Source organism: Pomacea canaliculata, linkage group LG4 (genome assembly GCF_003073045.1).
Source record: "Pomacea canaliculata isolate SZHN2017 linkage group LG4, ASM307304v1, whole genome shotgun sequence".
In the NCBI taxonomy this organism is placed as follows: domain Eukaryota; kingdom Metazoa; phylum Mollusca; class Gastropoda; order Architaenioglossa; family Ampullariidae; genus Pomacea; species Pomacea canaliculata.
In genome coordinates, this window is record NC_037593.1 from 32,009,579 (window position 1) to 32,027,174 (window position 17,596).

General features: G+C 42.8%; 2 protein-coding genes across 4 annotated transcripts in view; one reads left to right on the forward strand and one right to left on the reverse strand.

Moving 5' to 3' along the window:
* LOC112562333 lies at positions 1 to 8,233 on the forward strand. Of its 2 annotated transcripts, none has more exons than XM_025235548.1 (3): positions 1 to 318; positions 5,481 to 6,732; positions 8,098 to 8,233. In XM_025235548.1, exons 2-3 carry the CDS (start codon positions 5,610 to 5,612, stop codon positions 8,169 to 8,171), a joined length of 1,197 nt encoding a protein of 398 aa, XP_025091333.1. In that variant the 5' UTR covers positions 1 to 318; positions 5,481 to 5,609; the 3' UTR covers positions 8,172 to 8,233. The 2 variants fall into 2 exon arrangements, with proteins under 2 accessions (XP_025091333.1, XP_025091334.1); XM_025235549.1 differs by lacking the exon at positions 1 to 318 and adding an exon at positions 4,616 to 5,049.
* Positions 7,876 to 17,596, reverse strand: part of LOC112562334 (UPF0764 protein C16orf89 homolog) — a 23,652-nt gene continuing 13,931 nt past the window's right edge. The window contains exons 2-9 of one of the 2 annotated variants that reach the window (XM_025235551.1): positions 14,373 to 14,500; positions 13,905 to 14,089; positions 13,605 to 13,716; positions 13,227 to 13,377; positions 11,592 to 11,784; positions 11,167 to 11,219; positions 10,677 to 10,769; positions 7,876 to 8,217 (exon numbers count right to left, since the gene is read on the reverse strand). In XM_025235551.1, coding sequence (XP_025091336.1) covers positions 10,678 to 10,769; positions 11,167 to 11,219; positions 11,592 to 11,784; positions 13,227 to 13,377; positions 13,605 to 13,716; positions 13,905 to 14,089; positions 14,373 to 14,500 — 914 coding nt within the window. In that variant the 3' untranslated portion in view covers positions 7,876 to 8,217; position 10,677. Of the gene's footprint in view, positions 8,218 to 10,211; positions 10,770 to 11,166; positions 11,220 to 11,591; positions 11,785 to 13,226; positions 13,378 to 13,604; positions 13,717 to 13,904; positions 14,090 to 14,372; positions 14,501 to 17,596 lie in introns of those variants that run through there. The other variant, XM_025235550.1, reaches the window with a different exon arrangement.

The following is a 17,596-nucleotide window of genomic DNA, read 5'->3' on the forward strand; positions in this document are numbered from 1 at the left end:
GGATGTCGTCTGTCTACCTGCGCTGCGTCGACAAAGTCGAGGAAAAGACAACTCTTCGCAAACGGATAGCACGAGTTGTCGTGACCGAGACATGCACAGAAAAAAAAAATGTGTTGGGAGGAGAGAGAAGAGGCGAGTGGGGAGGGATTTGAAAACCAGCTAACTGTCGTCTGCTCATTTTGACAGCTAGACGTCCCCTGACAGGAGTCGAGGGCCCACAGCCATTATGTCGAAGAGGCGGCTGTTGGTCGTCTTTCTCTACCCGCCTTCACATGCCTGTTATTCTTGTATCTGTCGCCAGGTTTCTGATGGCTGAAGGTAAGAACGAAACTTGTCAGGTGTTTCTTTCCCCGGTCGCAAAGAGTTAGTTTGATTGCTCGAATCGGGACGGTTTGAAAATGTCGATGCCAGTCTGAGAACGGTAGGGTAGCTTTGTTCTATAAACGTCTAACTGGGTGGAGAGGGGTTTCACAAACTCACAAGGGAAGAAGAAAGTGATCGCTTGATAGATACGACCACCATGATTGTTTTCCTCTTTTCTTTACTTAGCCTCCTTTCGTGATGCTCCTTCAGTTCGTTCAAACATCCTGAAGGTATGGGTGTAAACTGTGCTGTCGTCATGCTACAACTGTTGTTACTGCTACAGCCGCTAAATTTATCAAAATAGAAAATGGGTTTAAAGCCGAAATTAATTCATATACCTTTCAACAGTTCTGTTCCACGTATAACTTACTACTCATCCAATATCCAGATATTACATTTAGACAGTAGACATAAATCAAATGGTCAATCATACTAGGAACACAGGTAGGCATAATACTATCAACACACTAGGTATATTAAAACACTAGGAACACAGGTAGGCATGTTAAACTACTATGAACACAAGTAGGTATATTCAAATACTATCAACACACTAGGTATATTAAAATACTAGGAACACAGGTAGGCATATCAAATCAAATCAAACTTTACTTTCTGTCTGAGGAAGTGCAAGACAGAAATATTTCTTTTGCTCACAAGCCCAAATACTATGAACATAGGTAGGTATATTAAAATGCTATCAACACACTAGGTGTATTAAAATATTATGAACACAAGCAGGCATATTAAAATACTTTGAACACAAGCAAGCATAGTAAAACACTATGAACACAGGTAGGCAGAAAAGTTTAAGCAGAGGAAGGCAATAGAGCAAATTTTTTTTTAAATTACTGGGCAGAGCTTAGCACAAATTTCCCAAGTTTTGGCTGAATACCCCTCGCACCCATCTTGTCGAGACACACGCTCACAAACATTTCCGTGGACTAAAGGATGTGAAACAACTCAATATGGATACATTTCAGTTTCAAGTCTTCAACCAATGGGAAAGCTTGGGCTCCATGTTAGGTGTGTCCGTGGACAGTCGTGACCTCCCGAGGTCGACTCTTTCCGTGTTTAATGATATTTGAAGACAAATCATTTAACCAAGGTGGGTAGCTTTTTACCTGCGTCTGGGAAAGCTGTTCCTTGAATTTTTTTTTTAAATGAACATAAAAATTTACCGTGTAACGCACTCTCGAACACACACACACTACATCGGCCGCTGCAGGCTGACGATCACGAGAGCGGGCAAAGTGCAGGCCGGCGGCTGCACACAGTTGTGAGGGATGTGTTGACACTCCCCACTCTTGCCCCCACTAACCTTCCCTTACACCAGACTCCCGGGGCCCAGAGGTCAACATCCACATCATCGTCACACAGGTTATCTTGTCCAGGCGGCCAGACACTCGCTTAAGCCAGTCCTTATTAACGGGGAGAAGTGTGAGGAGGAGTGGTCAGTCCACTGACTCCATGTCTCCGACTGAGGATGTATGTCCAGGTGTGTGCGGAGGAGGTTTGTGTTGGGGGAGGGACAGTCGGTCGGTTTGCTCGCATATTTGAAATGAAGAAGGATGAGTGTTGAAAGGGGGGAAAACCTAATGTAGGAAAGGAACGAGTTATTGAAGGGGATGGGGAAGTTTTTGAGCATTCAATGCATGCCGACTTCATCAGTGTGCATGTCATCGTATCTTTGTGCGTGTGTGACCATCTGTGTGTATATGACAGTGTGTACATGCGACTGTATTTGTGTACACGTGACTATGTGCGTGTGGCTGTACTTGCATGTATTGAAGTGATGAAAACTGGAACCAGCGCTGCGTTTCAAAGATCTTTAAAATTAAATCTCCTTTCTAAACTCTTTTGGAGCAAGGGAATAAATAAATCAATGCATCTGTTAACCTTATCTCGTACAGAGGGCAAAGGTGAAAACGTCTAACCTGTTTGACCTCCACTCCTACTCTTTGGTTCGGGGTCAGAGGGTTGGTTGGGGTACGACGACATCAATACAGACGAGGAGAACAATTTTTGTCCTCCGTCGTGTTCAGAAAGAAGTAAGAACAGATTGTATGTTAAAGGTTTACCAGGCTACATTTTTTTCGAAACGGCCTGGTCGAGATCATCAAACAAAATTCTGTTTCTTAACATCTGATTGAAAAGTACTATTCTGTTTTTAAGCTAGAAAATAGAATATAAACCTCAAACCATTGCCATGCATAGACGCAGTGACCTTACTTATGTACACAGATCCGCCTGGTAAATATCTCGTCCTACCTCTGCCCCTCCCTGTTGTCTTGACGATGTAAGCATGTTAGTCTGTGTTCGTGATTGCAGGGGGGAAGACTATGGACATACATCGAGAACGGATTTTTGAACTATCCTTTACTGATATCAGTCTAGTAACTTGGAAAAATGCACTCTACTAGACCTTTAAGCCCAGTCTGAATACTGTCTTCTTTATTTGTGTTCCTAGCTCCTACCTCGGTTTTTGTCGGAACAGGCTGGAGTCTCTCTCAATAGGGTAACGACAATTTCCAAAGCTTGATGACACATTTAATATGGGGTTGTGCTCAAATGGATTTTTTTTTACAGTTACTGTACTTAAATCGCTTATAAATCTTAAGAATAGTTTAACTGGCTCAAGAAAAGGACGATTTTTTTCAGGCTTATGGCGGTTTTGACTGACACCATGCCCAGGGCAAATTGCTCTAGAAGTTATGTGTCAATGGGCTGTCAGTTAAGGTGCTGCAAAATCTATCTGGTGAACTGCTTTTGCACAGGGGACACAAAAAGTTTTCCGTCTCTTCTTTCTTTGCTTTTTTTTTTTTTTTTTTTTTGCGCCGGAGGTGAAGTGGTCCTGCTTCTGTTTGTCCACCTGTTTCGTTTCACGGGGAGAGCAAGGACACAAAGGACGGCAAAAATGTCGTCTGGATTTCCTGCTTCTGACAAACTGTTCAAAGTCATTTATACAAACTACTGCCGTGCAGCTGCTTAGCTGTATAATGTTACTTAATCCATTTGTTTGCATAAATTTATTCATTTTCTGTTTGTCTGTCAATCTGTCTGTCTGTTTCCCTGTCTGTTAGTCGGTCGGTTGGTCGGTCTTACGTTCTGTTTACATGTGAAATATTTCTTCTATTTTAGTTTAGTCCTGTCAGAGAAAAAAGAAAGACAATGTGTTAGCTTGTTAATCCTACATGTTGGAGATTAAGATACTAGAAACTTAACTAGCAATGTCATAAAATATTGTAATCAGGGCTTGGACACACCAAACGCTATGAACGTTCTTAAAATTAAGCCTTACATTTCTTGGGTTTTTTTTTAATATACCCTAGTACTTGTTTCAATGCATTCTTAATACTTGTTTTTAACAAAACCATAAAACTTAGTTTCTAATAGAACTACAGTGATACCTCGGTTCTCGAACGCCTTGACTTTCGACCAAATCGGTATTCGACCAGGAAATTCGAGAAAATTTTGTCTTGGAATCCGAACAAATATTTGGAACTCGAACATCCGAACGTCCGAGATGAGCCGAGTTGAGCCGAATGGCGTTCATTGGGCCCAGCGCGCCTTGCTTGCGTCATCAGTGTGAGTGCAGAGGAGCAAAAAACAGCAAACAATTGACAAATTCTTTCGTAAAGAAATCAGACAAGCAACTGCAGAGCAAGATTCTGATTCTCCTCAGCAAAAGATACAGAGAACAGAAACACCCGAAGAGCAGTTACCCTCTGTTTTTATTGAAGAGGACTCCCCTTCAAAACAATAACCATCCCCCTTTCCTCCTCCCTCCACATTCATTCCCTCCTGCCATAAAGTTTGGTACAGGTACAGTAAATGAAACACAATTTACTGTACTGTACAGTACATTTTATTTATTTATTTTTTTGTTTTTTGTTTTAATAAATACACTTTTATTTCTTATTTCTTGTTGAGACTCATGTTTTTCTACATATTATATACAAATTAGGCCAGTAAATAGGCATTTTCTGGGGCTTGGAACGAATTAATCCAGTTTCCATTATTTCCTATGGGTTTCATTGCTTCGGTTCTCGAACAATTTGGTTCTCGACCGTCCTCCCGGAACGAATTATGTTCGAGAACCGAGGTATCACTGTATTTGCAAGTTTTTGATAAAGCTGTAGTACCTTATTTATTCCACTTGAAGTGCCTCCAGGTTCTTTCGAGCAAACCTCTTTTCATGTCTCATACATGCCCCTGAACAATAAGGACGAGTTTGATGATTTTTATTTGTTAAGTTGTAATGGTATGTATTTAACTTTCCTTTGATATAGTAGTACTTTACTTTTAGATGATTTGATTCATCTACATTCTTCATGTGGTAATTTTACAAGTTTTCATTGCTAAGCTGTGGTCTGCTGACATCCAACGGGTTAAAGTGGCCCCATTAGGGACTTTGCGCGGCACCGGGAAATCCCAAGGCGAGGGTTTGCCTTTGTTGGAGTCAGCGCGCCAGAGCAAGGACAGACACTCGTGGATGCGCTCCACCGACAACTAACGACCTCCTTACCTACCTTTTATGAGTGAATCACCGAGTTGTGTTTTGCTGTAGCCTCCACTAAGTACATCTGCTAATCACGTGCATGACTACAAAAAAAAAGACCAAAAAAATCCGTCGCTGACTCCTAATTTTCTTCGAGTAGGGAGGACAGTAACGAACTCCTAACGGTAAACGTTATAATTTGTTTTACTTTCGTCTTCTCTAGGGACCAATTTTTTTCTTTTCCAAGGCAAGCCCTTCTTGCTTTCCCCGAGAAGAGATGTCGAGGGCCTCGTGCTTCATTATGTTTGACGTACTGCTGTTGACTTGTATTCAACTATGCAAGGCCCTGAAACCCTACTCCGTCGAGTTCTCCATCTATTTGGCTTGCAAAGCAAACCCTTACAGAGAACGTTTGTTGCTACATAATACTTTAAAATAAGATGTGTCACTTGCTTTAATTGTGGCCGGTGATTTTTTTTTTCTCTTGGTTTACTCGGGGTAGAGAGGGAGAGAGAAAATGCTGTCTAATTGTGCATCAAGAGGAACGATGAAAGTGTTTATACTCTATCGTGTCTTTAATTACTCTTTTTAATTTATTTTGGGGTTTTGGTTACAGACATGGCTACAGAGCGGTGTTTCCAGTCTCCTTAGAGACCGTTTCCAAAGAGAAGCCAGTCGCCTGGATTGATCATCGAGGTCGGGTGACTGGTCAGGTGCCGTCACATGACAGGGACCTCTTCTTGGAATGGATTGGACTTCACCGGAAGTCAAAGGTCACAACGTGTCGCCCGTTGTTATGTCAACTGTCGTCAAACAAGCGAGCACTGCTTCGCCAAGGCCGGACATCGTGGTGACGAAAGCGATAATTCACGAAATGAAAACTTCTGAACGAACGGACCTGAGCAACTCTTCGCCGCAAAGACTAGAAGCACGCGAACGTGCAGTGTCGTCACCAGGTCGTGACCTCGCTCACACGTCCAAGCCGTCTCGAAGTTCTTCCGTCTCTCCTGGTTTCAGAGATGGGAAAGGAGACGAGCAAGTTTCTGCTTCTATGGACGGATGTGAGACAAATTTATCAAAAAGGCGCGGTATTGGGAGTGGTGTTAAACTATCCACCGAGGTGGAGGAGGATATGAAAGGAGTAAAAAGTGCTCACGCCATTAAGAAACCGCTCAGAACTAGCGTCCGCTTTGCTTGTGACGAAGAGAAGGTCCAAAAGGACGAGAATGTCGAGCTCTCGTCTGCGAAGTATCGCCCAGCGGTTATGACTTTGAAAGAGTTTGAGAACCTGCCTCCTATGTGGGAGGAGGGAGGACGATTCAGCTCGCAATGGGGGGACAACTGTGGGGAGGGTTGGAGTCAACCCTCTCAGACTGCAGGCGACCGCGGCACCATTGTCCTCCTCGACGTCGAGACGGAGGAGACTGATCTCGATGACCCGGATGAGGTTTTCTCTAAGCGTGAGGATGACATCGAGCAGACGCTTCGCGAGATCTATATCTCCCCTTTCCACCCCACAAGTCACCTGCCCCCTGTGTCGCCATCTCCTGCCACAGGTAAGCAGTCCAGGGTCGACTCTGCAGGCATCGGTCTCCCGGCGCCAAGCGCACTGGCGAGTCCTCCAATGGACGACGAAGAGGTCAAAGACGTTGAGGACGTTCCTGATGGCGCGCGCAGCCTGCAGGAGGTACCACTCAAAAGGAGCAAGAGCATGCTGCAGCTGGCGGCGGAGCGGGCCGTCAGCGGGTACCGCAGCTGCGACGACGTCGACGCTTACGTGGGTACCCGAAAACCCACTCTCATCCTCGCTCGAGCGCCCCCTACCCCCTTTGGGATCCTGCGGAGGAGCAACCGCAAGGAAGTGAAAGGTAAACTTCGAAGATGAGCGTGATGCAGTAAGGGAAGGTAATTAACAGTGGGATGGGTTGTCGTACTTTTTTCCAGATTTGACGCCAAAAGCAGACGACGAGATACAGGATGGATAAGTAGATAAATAAGCGAGCGAGATAGTTAACGACTAACCATGCCGATGCCTCTGAAAGCCTCTGAAAAGACAGACAAGAAGAAAGTTTCGGGACAAAGTTTTGAAGAAAGCACTTTATAACTCTCAGTTATTTAAAACCAGACATGCGCAGTGCCAGAGAGAGAGATATGTCCACATTCTTTAATACGCAGCAACAGACAAAATAGAGAGAGAGATAGGGTGTGTGTAAGAGAGAGCCACAACGAGCTAAATGGAAAATTATCCCAGACATCCCTCATTTATTCCACAATATAATTATGTTCGCGTTAGAAGACCATTAGCATCACAGCTGCAGCTGACACTGGCAGAGATGCTTCATAACCTCGGTGGCTTATGTTAAGGGGGATGAAAGGGTGCCCACGTGGCTAGACTTTACCTGAGGAGACTGGTCTAGAGTAAACTAAACTAGAGGAGACTGGTTTAGAGTAGACTTTACTAGAGGAGACTTGTCTAGAGCAGACCATGTTTCGTATCGTAAAACCGCAATATGCGAACACGCTACCCGGGTAATTACAGACTGGCAGCTGCGAGTACCAAAAGTGTTGTACACTCCCCCGATCATTAAAGCCAAACCAATAGTTATCTTCTCCTGCTGTCAGCCACCTCCGGTTACAAAGTCCATCATCTGACGTGACCGTCCCTCCCCTCCCCCACTGAGCACCACCATCCTTCCCTCTTCTTATACTCTTTCTTCTTCTCACAACGGTTCCTTCCCCCTTCCTCACTTCACATCAGCATGGTGTAGTCTTGGCGGGTGGTAACCCCATGATCCTGACGTCATGAACTGTGTGCACCTGACGATCTGTGCAAGACATCGGTTAGCTTTTGAAGTGAGTGCCTTGACTCATGCAAGAGTTTACCCTCTTCCAAGAAAGATTTTATTAATGTTTATAATTAATATATTTTATAATGTAGACGTAAAGACTCGAACTGTAATTGCCAGCAGACGCGAGATAATTCACACTGCTGTTGTCTGATCAAACTATTTTATTATGCTGAGAGAAAATATTTTTACATATCATTCTTATGTCTCTGAGGGGAATATGCTTCCAAAAATGTGTCCTGTTACCTTAGAAGCTATGAAGTTGTATTGAAAGTATATTATGTTAGCTACACAACTCCAAGAGTTGAGTGGAATATGCACAACATTGACTTCGTTAATTTATAAGTCATGGCAAAGACGGACATTTATTTGTTTCCTTTTCTCCAGGTGTTTCTGCAGGTGTGCGATGGGCCGACAATAAGCACCCCGAGCCTGCTCTTTCGGATGACATTCAGGCTTAACACCTTTTATCTTCAAACCTTCTCAACATGTCGGCGTGAGAGCAACCTGCGAGAGAGAGAAGTCTGTGTTATGTGTGCGCTCAAACATTCTACAAAGAATCCAAGAACTACAGTCCATGAACGCCATTATAAACCCATGCACACTTTTCTACAGTGAGTTGTTAGACTAAGCAGCCTGTCATGTACTGTTTGTATAGAATTTATTTTTACAGCCGACTTCTTATGTACTTTGGAGACGGTTAAAAAAATACCCTGAAATGTTATGATTGTCTTGCTTCAGAAAGCTGTTTCTCACAGCTTAAATCCATGCATCTAAGAACAAAAAGAAAATTTGGAATCCTGTCTTGTAAGATGAGGTGCATAGCATGAAGCTAGCCGCGAGCTAAATGGTTGTAGCAGTCACCAAGACAAGACCTCGCGAGGTCAATGACGTCACATGGGGTCAGTCAACAACATTGAACCCTCGTGTCTATTGAAGACTGGGACTTGATGTACTTGTCTGACCGCTACGCTTTATTCTTGTGATACAATAGTTAAAATCTCGATTTTATTTTGGAATTTTTTGTGTAAAAACAGCGGGAGTACTCGGAATAGCTGGCTCACTTTTCGCACCTGATGATTACTGGCACAGGTACAAACGACTAGATGTTTGTACTCGTGTGCGACTGGAGTTTTTGTTTATTAAAACGAACCTGAGTTTGGATAATTAACCACACTACTCTTCAAAATTGATCAAACTCTTGGATATATGCCCTTGTTTATTTGCTGCCCTAAAATATTGCATACAAATGCTGTCTGCATATTTGAACGAGAAAGAGAGAATTTGTGTGTGTGTGTGTGCACGCGTTTGGACCCTGCTTGCCAGATGGAGATTTTTTAAAATAAAATGTTCAATAACAGTGGTGACCCTAGTTTCTGTCCTGTTTCCTGTTGTCCTTCACCATGGTTACACTTCACCTGGTTGTTGAAGCAATTAGCAGTCGGAACTCTGTACAAGGGCTGTGCCTTAACCCTTGTTTTCCCTTCTTTCCTTCTATGAATGTATGAGGAGCGTTTGATAACATCAGTTCTTTCTCACATCTGCACACATGTGCATGCATTCAGGTATGCAAAACATCATAGTCGTCCTCATGGTCAAAGGGCGGTAATCGCTCTTGTCTGGGCAGAGTCAACACGTTATCTGCCCTTTGATTTTTAACAACAGTCAGCCATCATCTGATGCTCGTGTCACAAATTTTCAGTTATTGTCAGTTTATTCTAGTGTTTCTGGTTGAACACCGTTTTTTTCTTCTTCTTTTCCTTTCTTTTTTTCTTGTTTGACGTATAATTTGAGATTGCGGATAAGAAAGTTTTTATATCACATGTAATCAGAAGTTAAATTTTTCTGAAATAGTGATTTACGTAAATGAAAAGTATGTTGCAGATTTTGTTTTTCATTCGCATAAATTTTTATTGTATTTTCCTCACTTTCTCGCATAAACATTTATTCCGTGGGTGGGTGCATGTGACAGCTTTTGTTTAGGTGTGTGAAGGAGCTCTGTGGGTTCCTGGTCATGTTTACGAGAGTGGATTTTGTTTACAGACTTGTAACCAGATGACTATGTTACAAAATGAGAAAGTTTTTTTTTACCCTACGGTTTAAGCGGTTGAACACAAGTAGTCCGAATGTTTGAGCTCGTTTTATTTTTTCTATCGTGATGTAAAACAAAGTTTTCTTTGTGGTTTTGTTTATTATTTTTGTTTGCTTGTTAGTTGTTTATTGGATTTGTTTGAAAAGGCGCCACTGTTTGTAATCATTCGCCTTCCTTGCTTCTGTCTTCATTTTGAACATTCCAGTTCTGAAGTTTTGTTTAAAGTAATCCAATTCTCTGTCTGTGTTTTAGTTCCAGTCCTGGGTCGAAAACATTTCTTGCTGTCAACGCCCCTCTTTCTTCCCCTCCTTCATTTTGTTCTTTCACATCAATGCTCATCTTTCACTCGTTTCCCTCTTCTTACTTTTCTTCGTGTTATTTACCACGATATCGCGCTCGACTCTTTCAGTGACAGGTATGTTCCTGTTGTTATTGTTGCCATCATCATCATCATCATCGTCGTCGTCGTCGTCGTCATCATCATCATATATTTGATAAAACAAGATTTTCATACTAGCTTAATACTCTAACCAGAAAAAAATCCGCATTTAATTCTTAGCACTGTCTGCGATCAACGCAGTCAGTTGGAATCTCCTACAGTTGGTGTAAAATTGAAACATGTTTGAGTAAGTATTAACAGACCAAGTTACATGAAAGCTAGGTCTTATCGGTAAACATGTAAGTGATTTGGGAAATATAAAATAACTTAAAGTCATTTAAAACCTTAAAATTTAAATTTGTGATTGCAAAAATATTTTAATGCTTTTTGGCAGCTAAAATGTCTTTCTCCCTAAGTAAGTAGTCTGAGAATTTCTTAGAATGAACACATCAGACGGAGATGACTAAAATGTAACAGATAGGTGGAAGGTCTAACATCACAAGGAAACATAATTCTGGCGGACGAGGTAACGCAGGTAGAGACACAGGGTCCCAAAGCCAAGACCAGACTTGTGTGCGAGACAGCCATCTGCAACAAGACAGAAATAATTCTCTCGGAAACTCCGGAATATTTCACAGAGAGAGAGAGAGCAGTTGTTTCTCTTGTTGATAATTTTCAAGCACATCTAATTGTTTGAAATCATTAATAAAGAAATAACAAATATTTTTACACGAATCAAGAAAACAAAAATCTCGCTACTGACCTACCGTCGAGTTTGCTCAAATTACTTCGTCCATCATTAACTCTTCATCCATCATAAACTCTTCATCCATCATAATTTATTCATCCATTATAAACTCTTCATCCATCATAAGCTCTTCATTCATCATAAACTCTTCATCCATCATAAACTCATCATCCATTATAAACTCTTCATCCATCATAAACTCTTCATCCATCATAAACTCTTCATCCATGGACTTACCGTTCATGACTGTCTCTCTCATGAGTTTTCGACTTGTCGGATGTTGTTTGTTTCTGCAAGAAAACCAAGCAGGACAAAGATTAGTGTAAAGCAGTTGTTATCGATGACACCAGGTCCTTTCGACAATATCAGCGATGTTTGTCTTTTAATAACACCATCAGCGGCAGATAACTGGGAGATCGTTTCCGACAGGTAGCAGTGATTGTGTTACATCTGACAGAGGGAAGAATCGCTAGCACATCGCATTTATTTGATGTCGCAAACTGACAGACAGACAGACAGACAGACAGACAGACAGACAGACAGACAGAGCGAGAGATCAAGAAAGTTAGAGACTAGACACGTGTGCACGCCGGTGTGACTAGAGATGTAAACAAAGAGAAAAGTCAGTCGATGTCAGGGGAGATGTGCCCGGCTCCACTCACATCATCTCCACTTCGTCTTGAAGGTCTTTCAACAGTTTTTTCTCTGCGGCGTTATTATCCTCGATCTTCTTCTCCATGGCAACCAGATATTTGGGCAGCGAGAAGCAGCCATTGGGCCTCTGCCACTTCAGGACCATCTCTATCCAATCGCGTTGCACGAAATCCTCGTATCCCAGGATGCCGCACAGCATCACTGATAAGCACAGAGATAAGACTGCTTTAAAGGCCTACCCCAGACACATTAAGTTGACCAACACATACAGCTTTTAATAATATGCACTGTAGTTGCTAATTGATTAATAAAACAAATAATGATTAATAATTCATGAATCATTTATTCTGGAACCTATTATTTGCACATTGTTTCGATAAAAGTTTACCCGTTCGTTTAAAAAAAGAGTATTTTGCAGCCGAGTACATCGGTACCTTTCGTCTTCCTTCGTTTCTTTCCACCACTCTTTCTTTCTTTCTTTCTCCCTCTCTGCTTTTCTTTCTCTTTGATGATGTTTAAAACATTTCCTTATTCTGTCATCCTGGTTCAGATCTCTACTTCCACGTTTCTTTTAAATGACGAATTAAGGTCGTTTGGGGTCTTTACTGTTGTAGTCTACTGTACACATGCAGACTATCGTCACCTGCAAACATTTTGACTGTTCTCTCTTCCTCCTGTACCTTTTAAACTTGAAAGAAAGAAAGAAAGAAAGAAAGAAAGAAAGAAAGAAAGAAAGAAAGAAAGAAAGAAAGATCTTTGTTGTCTGATGCAGCTGGTTTCTGTGGCAGATCGATGAATACAGGTGTCTCCTCTGTACTGAGCTGTCTTCAGAACTTTTTAAAGCTTCCACCCAACCCCACTCCACCCCAGTCCTCCGTAGCAAACGGATATTTTCTCGACAGGAAATTACAACAACCAAAAGGGAGCCCAGCCTCGGCAGGTGCTATCTCACTTCCGGCGAGTTCTGAAAGGGGAAGCAACTGGCGGCAGTCGCACTGGGCTTGGCGGAAGCCATGTTCAAGCACCTTAGTCTCTGCGTGCAGTTGTCATTCCTGTTACAGGCTGCTTGTTTGTGTGTGTTGTTTATTTTGTTTATTTTATTAATTCGGGGTTTTTCTTGTATTGTTTTTTGCTGTTTTGCTTTTGTTTTTTGTTTGTTTTTTGTTTGTTTGTTGTTTTTTTGCTGTGGTTTTTTGACGTTTTTGTTGTGTTTTTTTTTGTTGGTTTTTTTTTTGGTGAGCCTGATTTTTTTCTATTGTTCACTCACCCTGCTTAGTTTTCGTATGGAGGCTACGTCTACTTTCTCTTAACTCTACAATGTATCTGTCCACATAAGGAACATGACAGAATCCTCCAGTGTGCGACAGGAAGTGGTAAAGTAGATGGTAAAGTGTGTGTGACTGAATAACCCAAGCTCGTATAATGGAGTGTTATAAAGGGAAAATAATGTCTCGATCCTGATTTTGGCGAGGATGCATATTCACGTCGAATCGGCTTGAGTGAATCAAATGATTAGGAGGAAAACAGCAACGACGACGGCGATTACTAAAGAGGTATTAGGAAAGCGAGAGAGTAACATGAATAATAAATAAATGAAAAAGAATGAGAAGAAAATGGAGGGGCGGCAACAAGAGCTGACTGACCCTGTTCCAAGAAAAGATCCTGGTTCAGGATGTCCACCGCCCCGTCCTTGACCTCCCTCAGCACCTCGTTGTAGATGGAGCCACAGAAGCGGTCCTGGATGTCCTGCACGCTGGCCCCCGTCGCCTTCTCCAGCTCCTCTACGCAGCCGGTCTGTCAGCCAGACAGCGAGCAGATCAGGGTAGCGTGAGTATTCTCATCCCAAAATAATGTACATTCATGAAAGTCTCCCTATTTTAAAAAATTTCCTCCTTGTTAAAACTGTGCGGAAGCGTGGAGGGAAAGAAGAGAGGAAGACGTATGGACTCTGCCACAGAGGCGTCTGCGTGTATTCTTTCCAAGAGGACATCTAGTCCAACACAGAAAACATTTGAGAATACCTTTTCAACCAAAATAAAGTAGAGTAGCTGATGAGTGATGGAGTAGTTTGAAGTATCTTTCTTCGACACCAAATCCCAACAAGACTTGGCAAAGTTGCATTTGCTGACTTTCCTGAAAAAAAGAAATAAAAAATAAAATAAAAGTTAAATCTTAGAAGACTAATGGGTAGAGCAAACAAATAAAAAAGTAGAGAAACGAAGTAATGAAGAAGGAAGGACGAAAGACAAAAGAACGGAAAGAAAAACCCAGCCGGCAGCTGGTGATCGCTTCTCGGGTGTTTTGACAAACGAACCTTTTACCTCCCATTCTCCTCGTAGGTTCCCATGATTCTGGCGAAGCAGGCGTCGCCCGTCTCCTCGTCATAGGTGGCATCATGGCCGGCCGGCGTGCTGTCCAGGTTCTTCATCTTCTTGGGGCGGTACTGCAGCAGGTAGGGGCTGTTGATGATGTACAGGAAGCGCTTGAAGTAGTCCGGGTCGTCTAACTGCCGGGTGGAGGCACATGATTAGTCACGTGACATCTATGGCCGTAAGAATCCGTTAAGGTCCTTCTGAACCATAAAGGCATGTTTGACCAAGTTTGATGAATTTGTCAATAATGTAAAAACTTTGCCAAACTTAATTAAATGTTTGTGCAAGACCTGTTGGGTTAAGATGTAATAGGTGATTGATTGATTGATTGATTGATTGATTGATTGATTGATTGATTGGAAAAAACAAGGAAACAAACAGATCAATCAGTCGCCCGACTTTAACCGTCGTACCGACCTCAACGTAGGACATGGCGGCGGCGGAAGTCTGCTCCACTCCATCACTGATTTTCTCCAGGCGGGGCTGCAGGTCTTTCGGGCATCCTCCGCTGGCCTTGCACTCCTCCACTGCCGCGACAATCTGGCCTGTGGACATCAAACATCCAGTGCAGACGGCATCATTACTCAGACGATCAACTGTTTTCACTTCGGTAGCCAAGAACACAGTCCTGACAATAACCGGAAATGGAAATGTTCTTCCTCCGCCTAAACCTACAGCCTCAACTTCTGTCGACAACTCGCTTTAGTAGTCATTGCTAAACGACACTAGAGAGGTTCGTGTGGAATTCTTTCCATTCCTTGACATTTTTCTATCTGTGTTTCATGTCTCTGAAGAGGGAAGTGGGGAATAATAAATTGTGTAATGCCACCGACTCTCTAGCTCCTCTACTTTCTCTGCGACTTTCTCGCTCACTCCTTCTTCCCCCTTCTAACCCTTCTTTCTCTGTCTGCCTACATGACCCTGGTACAGCTAGAGATTTGTTCTCAATTGAAAAAAACAAAAATCCCGAACTAGTTTCGTGTTGATCAGTGGCCTTGGACCAAGATACTTTATTGTCAGATGTCGGAAACTTTGTGAAGTCAACTCTACAACTTGCTGTGATATACATGAATATTCTTGTCCCAATCACTGGCAAGTCTCGCCTTGTCTTGCAGTGTACGTGTGTTTGGACGAGAACCTGCTGGTGGGGATGTGCCTGATCTTGTTTATTCACTCCTCCCACCGCTACGACCGCCATTGCCCTCCTGGAGTTTCTGGACACATGGCGGCAGGTTTGTGGTCTTGAACCTTGAAGACTTATTTGCGCCGCGGTGCCTTCCCCTTCTCTGAGAATGTTTGGCTGTTCGTTCTTCTCGCAAATTTTCCTTGTTGCCGCCCGGTATGGCGGTCTAATTCCTGCACCATTTCATGTCACTAAAAGTAATATTCAGCAGGTGGTAAACAACATTTCATCTGACACGTCCATCTTCCCAGGCTCTTACTTCGCCTAACTTCATCAAGGAAGCTTCTCTGGCCATTAAAAGCTGAGTCACGTGCAAGTAAGACAAGGACCACGTTGTGTCTGGGCTTTTATGCGAACAAATAATTCACGAACTTGTTTGATTGAATTATGTGGGGAGGAGAGGGGAGGGTCGTCTTGCTTCTTTGTGGTGGAAACTAATCCTGCACTGCATCCTCCAACACACACACACACTCTCATATTCTCTCTCTCTCTCTCGTACATACACACTTCCACACACACTGTCACTCACACAGACACACGATTTCATACACATACTCCATATAGACATTCACTCACACACTAACACACCTTCTCTCTCACACACACGCACACATACAGATGTATAGACACACATACTCTTGCGCGTATATGTAGGGGCCTATTCTGTATTATGAATTGATTTTGATATCATCGAACATCTCTCAAAAAAGATAAGTAGCTTTGTTACAACGAAGAAAGAGAAAATAAAGTAGGAAAGCAAGCAGAACCAATCACGTGCTCTGTAGTTTCGTGAAAATAAATCATTTCCTTCTGTGTCGGTTATGCACGCATGCGCTCTCTCTCTCTCTCACACACACACACACTAAGTTACACCCAGTCACACACACATGAATAAGAATCCACAAATATGAGAACATATCGTGGCATCAAACCCACTAAGAGTTTAGTTTAGAGGAAATGTGATAACAACAGACGACAGCCCACGTGTCATCGACTGTTGTCATTGGTTACGGGCTGCGGCCGTCGGCGGTGTGCTGACGCAAGCATCGCCATTAATTATCGCTCATTATCAACTTTGCGACAACTAACTTCATCATCCTTCACAAGTCTCGACAACAATCTCCTCTCCCTCCCACCCTATCCCCCACCCTGTCGCCAACAACCGTTTATTGGTGAAAATGAATGTTTCGCCGGAGATGCCATTGTTGGAAGCTTCTCGTGTGTCCTTCCTCTGACTAGAGATGGGTGGACGGTTGGCTGGTTGGTTCGGAGCTTATCTTATATATTTACTCGTTAAAACAGTTTTATTATTTTCCTCGCATTATTAGTTTTATTTGCCAATTCTTTGATCGTCACTTTGGATGACTGACAGGCGCTACAGATAGAGTGAGAGACAGAGTACCCAGCCCCAGATTGTCTTGCCTTCCTCCTGTTTCAAAAGGAAAAGGAAACAAAGTAAAAATAAGCAGACGACTTTTTTAGTTTATCATTTGCTGTCTGTAAGTGCCTTATAAGCTCTGTGTGTGTCATTAAGCTCTGTGGCATTTTTTTTTCATCCGCCCTGCTTTTCATCTTGTTTCGTTTACCGTTGGCAGTTTTTTCTTTCCTTCATATTATTTTTTGTGTTTATTTCTCTCACATCCTTTTCCTCAATTTTTCTCTCTCTTCCTTCTCCTCTCTCTCTCGCACTTTCTACCTCCTCTGTCACTCTCTCTTTCTCTCATGACATACATGTGTTATGTTTATGTCCTGGGAGACAAATATTGTAAAATATTGAAAAATATATCCTCAGCGCCTCAACGGTATATGTTGGAAGCTCTGGCATCAGGCGCCACCTCTACTGACGACGGGAGTTATCGTCGAGCTCATCTAAACATGACTCAGAGTACAGATGCCCGGATGCGACAGCTGTGGGTTGTGTCCCTCGCTCGCAGCTTTTAGTTTAATCTCATTTTCGACTCGTGCCTACCTCAACCTTTGTCCTCGACACAGGCGACAAGATTTTACTTTCAGCCAAACAGAACAATGATATTTGGGATCCAACGCAGGGCGATCTGTGTCTTTGTCACGTGACTTGACGACCTGCTCTGTCCGCCATACTCCCCCTCGTCTGACAGCAAACAGCCGCGTGTTTGTCTGCAACTGTTGTCCATATATCACATTTCGCAAAAAAAACCCATAGCTTAGTCTCTCTGTCTCTCTCTCTCCATCCCTCTCTCTGTCTCTCTACATCCCTCACACACACAATCACGCGATTTTCCCCTTTTTTATTTGGTGTCCTCCCTGCCCTGGCTATCACTTTCCGCTCAAATCCCTTAGTGACACAGAATGGAAACAGCAAATGAAAGTTTTATGTACTTGCAATAGCGCTCGCTGCCAACAACCTTTCATCGTTTGCTGTCACTAAGTCAACTTTTCCCCTTTTTCAGCTTGCATGAATTTTAGATGAGAATCAAAA